Source organism: Pristiophorus japonicus, chromosome 13, assembly GCF_044704955.1.
Source record: "Pristiophorus japonicus isolate sPriJap1 chromosome 13, sPriJap1.hap1, whole genome shotgun sequence".
Taxonomy (NCBI): Eukaryota; Metazoa; Chordata; class Chondrichthyes; family Pristiophoridae; genus Pristiophorus; species Pristiophorus japonicus.
In genome coordinates, this window is record NC_091989.1 from 14,497,955 (window position 1) to 14,510,771 (window position 12,817).

Sequence of the window (12,817 nt, forward strand, 5' to 3'; positions counted from 1 at the left end):
TGCAATAATATGCAAACAAGATAATGTGAAAGTGATGGAATTTGTGCTACGTTCAAAGGATTATTTTAAATCACAATTCACTTGCAACCTATCATTATTGCCTTAATTTTGTTTTCCATTTCTTTTTCTCACCAATTTTTCTCCCTTCCTCTCTCCTGAAGAAGTTGCTTGCTTGCATACAGTTCCACAGAGTCTGGTGTCTTCCACCACTCTTGAACTTATGCATTGAATGTCAGCAAGTTGTGTTGACCCCCTGCAGTTAATTGTTGAGCCTGAACCTGTTCTCCCTTGATGTCCACACATGCATTGCCAGGATGGCTCTGTGAATAGTGATCAGGACATGGAACCTTGGCTGATTGTCCATCTCCCTAACCTGAGGCTAACCGTAGCAACCCATGGCTAGTTCAGCACCTGGTCAGTGGCTCAGCTTGCTAAGCCAGTGGTCGGGTTCAATCTTTACTTTTAACCGAGTAGTTAAAGAAAGAAAAGAAAGTCTCGCATTTCTATAGTGCCTTTCATGACCACCGAACATCCCTAAGTGCTTTACACACCCAATTAAGTAATTTTGAAGTGTAGTCACTTGTAATGTAGGAAACACGGCAGCCAATCTGCGCACAGCAAGCGCTCTCAAATAGCAATGTGATAATGACCAGATAATCGGTTTCTGTTATGTTGATTGAGGGATAAATGTCGGCCAGGACACTGAGAATAACTCCCCTGCTCTTCTTCAAAATAGTGCCATGGGTTCTTTACGTCCACCTAAGAGAGCAGACGGAGCCTCGGTTTAACATAAAATGTCAGCCTGGATTTATGTGCTCAAGTTCCTGGAGTGGGACTTGAACCCTCAACCTTCTAACTCAGAGGCAAGTGTGCTACCCACCAAGCCACGATTAAGAGAAAAAATTGTTCTTAAAAATTTGCTGGACTTCCACAGAGTGTCCAAAACAACATTAAATGTTTGAGAAGTTTTCTAAGCTGAATGGAAAAACTGCAAGAAATAGCTATATAATTGGCACAAATAATGGAAAGTACTGGAAGAAACTTCAGAGACCAAAAAATGTACTCCTTTAAAGATTGAGTCTGCTATGCTTATTGTGAATCTTTCACATGTGAAATAAAACAGCACAGCTTTGACAATGGAATATACAGTAGGTTATTTGGATACATTGTTATAGTAAAAGTTACACTCTTTCATGTTTGTGTTCAGCATCCTCACAGTATAGGTTCATGTCATAGTGAATTGAAAACCGGACCACTTGGAACTATGTTTAGTAGCTAATGACTCAGAACACCATTGCAGGTCGGGGCTAGAAATAGAGCTGGAGCGCCGGGCCCTGGAACATTGAGGGCGAAAGTGCGGTGAATGAGGGCCCAGGGACAGCACAGGCCAGCCCACACTGCGATATGTGTGCGCACTAGGTCCGTGCAGCAGAGCTGGTCTCCAGTCGTCCTGGTTAACCCTTGCCACTGGATAAAGGCCTAGCTCTGTCAAGCCCATGTGGTGGCTGATGTGCAACGGTCACCACACGTTAAAAAAAAAAATCCACGCACAGGCATCTTCCACCCCCTCAATTGGAATTCAGGACTGGAACATCGGTATTTCTTCATTGAAACATCTGTGAACTCTTGTGGAAGCAAGTCATCCTCGTTTGAGGGACTGCCTATGATGATGAGTGACTAAGCAGCAAGATGAGAGATTTAAAAAAAAAAAAAAATTATTTTGGAGTGGAACATTTCTTTCTTTTTTTAAGGTGCTTTATCTTTATATTTATACATGGGAGCATTCAGTATAACTGAGGAGTTTAGTTGTCATTTTCTGGATTGTCAACCTAGTTCAAATCCCACCATGACAGGTTGAAATAGATTTAATAAATCTGGTAATTTTGCAGGATGGCACCAGAAAAAATGGCCATAAAAGATGCTGGATTATCATCAAAACCCAACTGGTTCACTACGTTCCTTTAGGGAAGGGTAGTTGCTACCCCTACCCTTACAAGTGACTCTTGTCCCAGACTATTTGGTCATGCCTCTGAGGTAACCTAACAAGCCACTCTAAAATGAATCACTACACAGGCTGCTTTTTTTGAATTGCTGCATATCAGCATCTTCAGTCAACTTAGCCAATAAGTGTGGCAACAGTTTTTTAAAGATTGAATTTCTAACCAACATTGGTTAGGCCATGTTTAAATTATTGCCTGCCATTCTGGGCACTCCATTATAGGAAGGATATTTATGATGTGGAAAGGGTGCAGCAAACCTTCACTGAAATGATGCTGAGAATGAGAGGTTATAGTTAAAAAGAAAAGCTCAAAATATTCATGAGAACAGGGGTGCTTATGGGGAATCTCATCAAGCTTTTCAAAATTATGAAAGGTTTTGAGAGAGTAATTGGTATATAATTGTTTCTACTGGTTGGTAAATCAGCAACAAGGGGACAAAGATTTATGATTATTATAATTAGAATATGTAATGATTTACCACAAGTAGCTATCGAGGTAGGGAATATAACATAATTGGAAAAGTACTTGAAAAGGTTCAATATAAAAGGAAAGGGCAGAGGAATGGGATTAGAGTAGATAGTTCTAGCACAAGCGTGACTGGTTGAAAGGTTGCCTTCGTGGTCATTTCCATGATTTCATCATGCACCATTTGCTGCCTCCTCCCAAGCCTATCGTCAATTTGGCTGTGAAACCACTCACTGGGAGGTGCAGTTCTCTGCATGTCTTCCTTAGATGTGTCACTCTTCCTTCCATGGAGGCACCTACCATGAATCAGGAAGTCGCCTTCTGTTGCAAGTGGCAAATCCTGGTCTCATTGTTTTCTGGTACAGTACCACCACGTTTTATATTTTTCTTCTGTCATAACCAGTGGTATAATATTCTTGGGATAACTGACTAATAAAGATAGCACCAGAAAGCAAAAGCAGATGCACTTCTGGTGTCTTTATTTGTAATCTTTTTTTCTTTTCTTCATCACCTTGTTTACTTGACTGATTTTTCTCCTTTTTATGGTTCTTTCACCACCTGTGTTCATGCTGTAAACTTGCTGAAACTATGAACAGGCAACCTGCTCTTGGGCTTCTGCCCATGCACCTTGTCAGGTACTAAAAGATGCAACATAGCAGACGAGGAGAACTTAGCCAGTTTATCATTTCCCCTAATGGAAGGTGTTGTTCAGTACCTTCCCTGGATATTGTGGCTGAGATTGGGAAGTTGTGTGAAATCATAGCTATGTCTCCCAGTTGAAAGCCAAACGAGTGTGTTGTCTGGAAACTGCAAATATTAATATCTCCATTCTTATAGTGGTCCATAAGCAGTACTAAGTGTGTTTACATTTATTCTGTAGAGAATGTACCATACAAAATAATTTTGATTACCTTGTATTACGATTGTTAAATGCTTTTGTGTTTAAAACTTTTGGATGCAGAGACACAGTGGAATCTTTTGCCGCAAGTCACAATCAATGCTCTCAGTTACAGCATTCAGAAAGGTATGAGATAATTGCTTAAATATGAAAGAGAATGGGAACACACGGCCTAAATCTAGCCCAGGCAAAAAGAGCCACTGCTTGTGCTAACATGTCTGTTTGCCCATGCCGTGACTCCACAGATGAATTGGAACTTTTTTTAAAGTGCATCCATATTGGATTTTGCATCAACTTTGTTATTCACTAGAAACTAATTTAAATGAAGTTAGTCTGTTGCACATCCTCTTGCATTCCCTTGAATTTTAATATTTTTCAAATAGCTGATTAAGAAAAACACATGGATAGCTGAGTAGCATGGCAACCAGGTGCAGAGAATAAGAAATGCAAGTGTATAGCAGATCAAATGGTGGAAAGGTGGAATTATATGAGGCTGTTCAGAGAAGGTTCACTAGTTTGATTCCGGAGATGAGGGGGTTGACTTACGGGGATAGGTTGGGCCTATACACATTGGAGTTCAGAAGAATGAGAGGTGATCTTCTTGAAACTTATAAGAGGTGGCTCAACAGGGTGGATGCAGAGGATATTTCCACTCCTAGAGGAAACTAAAACTAGGGGCCAACCATTTAAAACTATGAGGAGGAATTTCTTCTGAGGGTTGTAAATCTATGGAATTCTCTGCCCCAAAGAGCTGTGGAGGCTGGGTCATTGAATATATTTAAGGCGGAGATAGACAGATTTTTGAGCAATAAGGACGTAAAGGGTTATATGGAGTGGGCAGGGAAGTGGAGCTGAGCCCATGATCAGATCAGCCATGATCTTATTGAATGGCGAAGCAGGCTCGAGAGGCCAAATGGCCTACTCCTATTTCTTATGTTCTTATGAACTACAATATCTGAACGGGGAATGAGTTGACAGAGGGAGAAGCATTGTTTTTCTGATTAAGCTGGAATAGAACATGAACTCCACTTCTGATCACAACTGGTTGAGCACCAATGGGAAGAAGTACAAACCCAATCCATGAGCATCACTGGGGAAGGTCATCTAGCGGTATTATGATTGTCCACTCTATTAAACATGAAACATTTTCCTGGCTTTAAAATTTTAATCATAAAATAGAATGAGGCCCAAAGGTGATGTGTATATACTACAGTACTGAGTCACCACATGAGGCTCGGTGACCAGCTGTTTAGATTGTTGTTGCTGTAATGGAGACTCTGCCATATTGGGCACTAGGGTAAATTTGCACTGCATTGATGTCTTGGGAGAATATGCAATAATCAAGTTCCAAGTTTATTGCGTTAGGATGTAACTTTATATTGAAATGCTTTTATATTTCTGTTTGCTTCTCAATAATAGCACCATTTGTACTTCAGAATTGTTGAGCTGGGCAATTGTAAACTGCTCCCTAGCATTATTTTTGTCTATTGAACCATACAATGACACCATCAGTAAACTATGTACAGCAGGAACAAGTCAAATACTGTATTTGGGCGACAAAACACTTGAGATTGCCAGCACTATAGGAGTGCAATTCTAATAGATTATCTTGAAGACTTAAAGAAAGGTTTCACTTATAGGAGCCAAGTGAACAAAGGACATTTGTAAAATTAGAAACTTGTACAAGCCGAACAAGTTTCAAGTTTCTGTCAACACCTACATGTATTTGTCTTTTGAAGTTATGAGGACCATCTTCCTGCAGACTGGCGTCTGGAGCTTGCATTCCGTAGTATAATAACTCATCAGTCTGCTACCTGTGTTCCACTACTCTGGGGAATTGTGTGTTGGTTCTCTAATGTGCAGTGCCATACTGGCCATTATTTAATTTTAAAAAGTATGACCAAATCAAATGTGTTTTTTTTCCTGAGATCAGAGCAGGGCTTTCTCCTTATTTTGTTCTTCTTTCTACCCACCCCCACCCACACCCAAATTTTCATTCGTACTGGGGCAGTGTTCTTTGGGTGCCAGCAGACCTCGAACCTTGCCCAAAGGGTCATTCTTTTAAGTGAACCTGGAGAGTTTGCGTTGGTGGAATCAAATCTGTGCTTAGTCCCGTCACCAACTTTCTCTGGGTAATGGTGAAGTGCAAGAACTCCGGCCTTTTTGAGCCTGCCCAGCTGAGAAGAGTGCTTGAATTTAGTACGACACATGCACTGCATGTAAGCTACTAGGATAGGCCCTCAAACCATCATGGCAGTAGTTGTTTCTAGATTTAACTGTTGGCTTTTAAGGGTTATTTGTGCTTTATTTATTAGCTTGTGTGTGTCTGTTACCTTGACCGGTTTTATTCTGTATTGCCAGGACTTTAAATACAGTTGCCTAATCGTTGCCTCGTACTGAACAGCTTTTAATGGAGTTCAATATGAAAGTTAAATCCACAGGACAACCGGTGTGGCCTGTTACTGAATTGAATGTGTTTGTGTAATTATGTTGCGATTGACTTGTGACCAACTTTGGAATGATGTTCATTGGTGATGTCTGCTGTGCAATATTGAAGCCTATTCTGGAAATGGTTCTTACAGGGTATTTGCTCTCTGGCAAAAGAAAAAACGTTGAAGTCAGGATCTTTTTGATTGATTCTCAGAACATGGGTTTGTATTAAAATCATTCCAGAGCTGAACGCCTTTTTGGACTTGTGTCCAGTGAATTTTTAGTTTTCAGCTTGACTGCCACATGGAATACCTAGAGTGAAATTTTCCATGTTTGAGTCTGGGTGTGGAAAATGGCCAGGTTGGAATCATCTGACTTGCTCTTATTGGAAAATGTCTGATTTAATATAACTGCAGCTCCGTAATCATGGAGACATCTGCATCTCAGAATGAACCTCTTCTGGCTGAAGAAAGATATGAAAATTGGAGGGCTAAACCTTTTTTGAGGGTGGAGGGGAAAAAATGAGCTCAACGTGACTCGTAGCATCATTAAAATTCATTGCTCTTCTAGTCTGGCGTAGTTTTAAGTAAATTGTGCAGCAAAACTTTTTTTTGGCCAAGTGGTTATGTATATTTTGACAGTGGAGCATAAGTCAGAAATGCACTCCTGTTGAGTGTCCAGTAAATATGAAGGTATGATAGCCTAGTGGTTATGCTACTGGACTAATAAAACCAAAGGTTGTGAAGTCAAATCCCACCATGACAAGTTGTGAAATTGAATTCAATAAATCTGATAACTTGTGGGCTAGACCAAAATAAACACCAACTACTTGCAATTTATATAGCGTCTTTAATGTAGCAGAACGTTCCAAGGCGCTTCACAGGAGCATTGTCAAACAAACCTTGACACTGAGCCACAAAAGGAGATCTTGGGGCAGATGACCAACAGCTTGATCAAAGAGGTAGGCTTTAAGGAACGACTTAAAGAAAGAGAGGATTGGTGAGGGAATTCCAACGCCTTGGCAGTTAAAGGCACGGGGATGTGCAGGAGCGCCGATATCTCTGAGGGTTGTAGGGCTGCAGGAGGATACAGAGACTGGGAGGGGCCAGGCTGTGGAGGGATTTGAAAACCAGGATGAGAATTTTAAAATTGAGACATATCTTAACCGGGAGCCAGTGCAGTTCAGCAAGCACAGGAATGATGGGTGAACAAGACTTGGTGCGAGTTAGAATACTGCAGCACAATTTTGGGTGACCTTAAGTTTATGGAGGGTGGAAGATGGGAGGCCAGCCAGGAATATTGGAACAGTTGAGACTCGAGGCGAAAAAAAGGATTGGATGACGGTTTTAGCAGCAGATGAGCTGATTATGAAAGCTGCAAATTTGTTAACAACTAATTGGTTAATTGATTACCTTCAGGGAAGAAGCCTACATATGACTCCAGTCCCACACTATGTAGTTGACTCAAAGATGGGCAATAAATGCTGCCTTCCACAGGAGTAATTTGTTAGAAAACTTACCTGGCATGATGGCTTAGTGGGTAAATGAAAGTATGCATGGCACTGTGCTAAACCACACCGACCAGTTGGTCTTGGGGAGGTTTTGGGTGCTACAGTTATCTTCAGCATCACTCTGCTCGGGAGATACAGGAATAGCCAAGGCTTCTGCTCTTAATCACCTGATGGAAATGCATGTGCGATGTTTTGGATAGTGACAGGATTGTTAACTCAAGAACAACATCTTCCATTTATTTAGTGCTTTAATGTCAAAAAATGTCCAATTCACAGGAGTAATCAGTCAAAAATGTATGGCAAGTCAAAGGTTGTGGTGTCAATGGTGACCAAAAGCTTGATCAAAGCGGGTCTTAATTGAGGAAAGGAAGATGGAGATGCAGAAGGTTTAGGAACTTGATGCCTTAACGACTGATGTCATAGTCACCATTGGTGGGGTGAGGGGAGATTCACAAGAGGCCAGAGTTGGAGGAACAGAGTTCTGGGTGGAGAGTGGTGTATGGCTAGCGGAGGTTACAGAGATGGGGGTGGCCAAGCCATGGGGAGATTGAAATGTGAGGATAAGAATTTTAAATTGGAGTACTTGAAGCCAGTGTAGGTCAGAAAGGATAGGAGTCATGGAATTGTGTGACTTGGTGCAGAATAGGATACTTCCTGTTCGCCATAATAAAGAATAGCCACTTGGCTGAAGAACTGAAGTGCTGCTGATGTATAACTGTTCTTCTACAAAGCATCAGTGCCTTCAGGGAAAGGAGGGGATAAATCAGTGGAAAATTGGACCTTGTGTTGAATCTATCTTAACAAATTTCTTTGGAATTTTGGAACAAAAGAGAGCTATTCCATAGTTTATTTTTTGATTGATTAATGTTTATTTACAACAGTTTTGTAATTCTCCCTTGATAAACTTGCCTAACTTTTGTGTTCAACATAAGCCACTTCATTTGTGACAAATAAAAGGAGCAAAATACATCTGTTTCGATCAGTAAATGTCTTTCTAAGGCCACTGACAATTATTTTCCCATTCTCGGTCTGCAATGTTTCAGCAATTTCTCAACAGGGAATAAATACTGCAGAAACATTCCCATCAATGCTATACAGTACTCATGCCTTGCCACAAAGCATGTCTACACCACGAAAATGGGGCTTCACGGGAGGATTTATAAATAAGCATTTAATACCGTAATAATGGAATAAGATTTACATTTGTTTAAGTACACTATAGCTGTTAACACTATACTGAAGTTCATTAGTTAAATCTACTCTGTACTGAGCATTTTTTTCCTGTTTTACACGTACTGTAGTCACTTCCCATCTGTGTAAGGGACATTCTGCAGAGGAAATTCTTCAGTCTACCTGAACACTTTTCAGTACCAGAGTGCAGTTATCTGCTTTCACACTGCTGCTAGTGGTCCATGGACAAATCTGCTGGTCTTGGTTTACTCTTCAATTCCTTTGGTCTCACTGTGCTACACTCCATTTCTGAACTTGGACATCAGGTAGGTGAAATCCCTAGCAATGCTATGCTGACAGCTGGGAGGGATACAAGTTGAGTTGTCCTTTTAAACAAGGCTAGACATAACATACATACTGCAGGAGCTCCTAAGAAATGATTTGCTGCATTGGCATTAATGGTTATAGCCCCAGCTTCCTTGGCACCTCTGGAAGCAGTAGAACTGGAACAGCAATGCAAATACCAGCCTCTTGCAGCAGTGGTTGCTATTTCTCCATGCCTGGCTTTTCCATTGCTGGACATATATGGATATATCCACTTCATTGGGGAGGGTCTGATAGCTAGCAAGTGAAATTATAAATCACCCATATTAGTTGCACATAATAAAGGTTGTGCACCACAGGTCTCTAAGGAAAGTGTTAATCAGGCTTTTCTAAAGTCTATTAATGTTATACTGCTTTGATTTTTTTTTTGTACAGGTATTGCAGTAATATTACCCTATTCTTGAGCAGGGAAGTACAGGTCAATTTTAAAGTAGTGAGCATGGAACTTTTGAAACAAAGCTGACCTTAAAGCACTGGTCCATTTCCGGGTGAAGTAGTCACCAGAATAATGAGGGAACTCCATTAAAGACATGCCATTGCACTACTGGTTCCTAAATTTCGGGGAGCTATAATCCTTGATAATAATGCAGGGTTAGTCCTGCAAAAGGAAAATCTTTTAATTTGGGGTTTCTGTAGAATCATGAGATTGACTGGTAACATGATGCAGAATCAAAGACAGACTTGGTGGAATAGCAATTATATGCCACAAGAACAAAATTATTGATAATGTAACAAAGTAAGGGAGTTATACCAATTTAATTAGCCGAACAGAAAAATAGCTTGTTAAGTAAGGAAACTCGTTAATTAACTAAAGTTACTGATGAGGGACAAATTCAATTAAATTCTTTTAATATGGAGTTATATTTTAACTTTTGTATTATCATGTAATGCAGATATTTGGGAATTATCACATGGTGAGGGAGAGAAATGTATAACAAGTGACCGTTTGTACCGATGTCTTGGATTTGTAAAAGATCTTATTGAAGTTGCATGCAGAGCTCAGATCTGAGTCCCCAACCTATTCATGCCCTGGTGCGGTTGTAAGTACTGTTCAATGTATGTTAAATACTATTGCATGTACTATATGCTTAATAAACTCAATGTTGGCCTCAATGTACAATAACCTTATTGATCTGAGGAATAGGTAAAACATCTAATAAATAAAAACTATCCTCTAACATTTCCAATGCTTTGAAATCTGACCAGCATTGTAGAACAGGTGAAATTCACAGCACCAGAGGCTGTCTTTTTTAAAAAAAAAACACACTTCTACTTGAGGCAGTTCTGTAATATAAACGTTAACTGCTTTATTTATCTCATTGCTGTTTGTGGACCCTTGCTGTGTGCAAATTGGCTACCACATTTACTTACATAACTATAAGGACACGTTAATTTGCAACACCTAACCCCTTAATTATAAGTCCTAATTGATGATTCGCTCCCTTGGAGGAAAAGACATACCCAACAGTTTCTCTTTATGAAGTGTAATTCGAGCCATTCTGACTGCCGACTCCAGACAGAACAGAGCTCACTTTCACGGGTTCCTTCTCCCACCCCCAAAGAAGTTCCTGCCCCACCCCAGGTTTCTGACCTCCACTTTCTCTTTCTTCCCCCCCGCCCCACCACTCACCAACCCAAGTGCCCGACCTCCCCCATCCCACCACCCAAGTTGCTGACCTCCTTCCATCCCCCTCCCCCCAGCCCAAGTTCCTGACCACCACCTCTTTTTCCCCCACCCAAGTTCCTGACCTGCTCCCCCCTCGCCCAAGTTTCTCTTTTCTTCCCCCCCCCCCCCCCCCAAAGTTCCTCACCTCCTTACGCCCCCACACACCTCCAGCCCAAGTACCTCATTGTGCATGCACGGCTGGACATTGGTGACCGTGCAAATGCGCAGAGGGGATGGGGTGCCCATGCACAAAAGGGGACAGGGCCGACCACATGCATACGCAGAAGGACACGAGACGGTTTGCGCAGATAATCAATTCGTAACTATAACTGCACTTGAAAGTAATTAATTATCCATGAAGTGCTTTGAGATATCCTGGAAACGTGAACGGTGTTACATAAATGCTAGTTCTTACTTTAAATGACAATTAAGTATTCGATGACTGGTGTGTAGGCACAGTGACATTGCAAAATTTTCAAATCTCAGTCTCCCCAGACGATATATTTGCATGGCGAGCTGGTTGTTATAGGGGAATCATTGCGTCATGATGTTTCAATACCATTTTCCATAAATGCCCAAATCTATATCTTGTGTACAGTAATTCGGTGGGTCAGCTGTTGATTTGGTTTCATTTTTGCACAAACTGTAGCTATAAGTATGAAATGCAACACATGGGATGTTTAATGCTTCATGCGGGAGCAGAAAGGGAAGTGGTTCTGATTGAAGTGGACTAAATTAGAATTAACACAATGAAAATGTGACGGTGATTTTGACTTTGTTTTGGGAAATTCCATTCTTCCGATCCTTATTCATGACCTTTGCTCTATAGCAGGCCGGATTAATCATGCTTTTCTTCTCGTATCAGTATTTGCTGTAATATTGTGGTCCTGTTTTTCTCATCTCTCACCCATTTTTCCTCCATCTCGGCGAGCTTTTATTATTCAGGCGTATTCATTTGATGCCTTGATCAACCGACTTTGTTTAGATTGCAGTAGTACAGTGATCCTTTTTTTGTTAAGTACAGGGTACTGGAATTCCATCGAATGAGACTAAACTGGCTGAATGTTTCAAATCTTCAGGTGACTTATCTCAGAACAGCAGTGAAAGATGAGATAAATTCAGAGAAAAGCAAAATACTGCTTTTTCTGGAAATCACGAGAGAAAATATTGGAATTTCCAGAGTTTTCTGAGATTCATGTTTAACTTCTCTGAGGATGACTTATTTCACTTCCGCTCCCTTGGCTCTAGCTTCAAGGCCACCAATTAACCATCAGCCAGGTTTTAAAAAGGGTTTTTTATTTTGCAAATTTCTTACTTTGAGAAGTAATTTTTAAAAATAGACTCGTCCTCAGCACATCCAAAAGTGCTTCCCAGTCAGTGAATCACATTTGAAGTGTATTTGTTATATACGCAAACACGGCAACCATTTCTGCACAGCAATGTTCCACAAATAGCAAATGAGTTAAATAACCAATTAATCTGTTTTGCTAGTGTTGGTTGAGGGAAGAATTTCGACCATGACACTGGGAGAACTTGCTGCACTTCTTTGAATACTGCTATGGGATCTTCAGCACTCATCAGAAAAGGAAAACCAGCCTTTAGGATAATATCTCATCTGAAAGACGGCACTGAAGTGTGGGACTTGAACTCACAACCACTTACTTGGAGGACAGAGTGCTACCACTGAGCCAAGATGACACTTCATCGGTTACCGGAAGAAATAAACTCCTTTTAATTGAAAAATATTTCTGATTATGAACTGATCTAAAATAATTCCTCATTTCTCAAAACTAAATTTTCTTCTCTCCCAAAGGTGCTGACCCTTGCTGCTACTGAGTTCCACAGGTGTTGTCAGCCCCCTTTTGTCCAAGTTGCTGTTCTTTATGCGTGACTCTAGCCAGTGAGTGTGAGCGGGGATTTTAACCATGGAGAGCAGCACAGCTGAGTCTGATTTTTGTCAGTACCTAACATCCATGATGATGCGTATTTTTTTTTAGCAGTACTGCAATCAAGTGAAGAAACCCTGCTGATTTCCCCCTTTCTCCTCACCACTCCTCATTTTTGACCTTGTGGCCAGTCTAATGCCCAACTGCTACCCAGGCTGAAATCCATCAACTCAATGATGTGTCAGACTTCAGATCTTAATTGCTTAATACTGTTTCTTTACTCACTACGGCATGGGGTAGCTGTCACGAAGTGTTTTGATGTCCCAGCAGCTTTCTTGTCCACTGATATGGAGCTACTTGCACGTGCAAAAGCCTCGTGCTCAGTAGATGAAGAAGCCTTTATCAATC

The 12,817-nt window shown here is 40.9% G+C and overlaps 1 protein-coding gene across 5 annotated transcripts in view; it reads left to right on the top strand.

Annotated features, from left to right (window-relative positions):
* The window catches only part of net1 (neuroepithelial cell transforming 1), a 141,099-nt gene that overhangs the window by 66,985 nt on the left and 61,297 nt on the right, over window positions 1-12,817 (top strand). The window contains exon 1 of one of the 5 annotated variants that reach the window (XM_070897172.1): window positions 8,605-8,799. The exons of the other annotated variants lie outside the window; for them this stretch is intronic. Coding sequence (XP_070753273.1) covers window positions 8,716-8,799 — 84 coding nt within the window. The 5' untranslated portion in view covers window positions 8,605-8,715. Of the gene's footprint in view, window positions 1-8,604; window positions 8,800-12,817 lie in introns of those variants that run through there. 5 annotated transcript variants of the gene reach the window in all.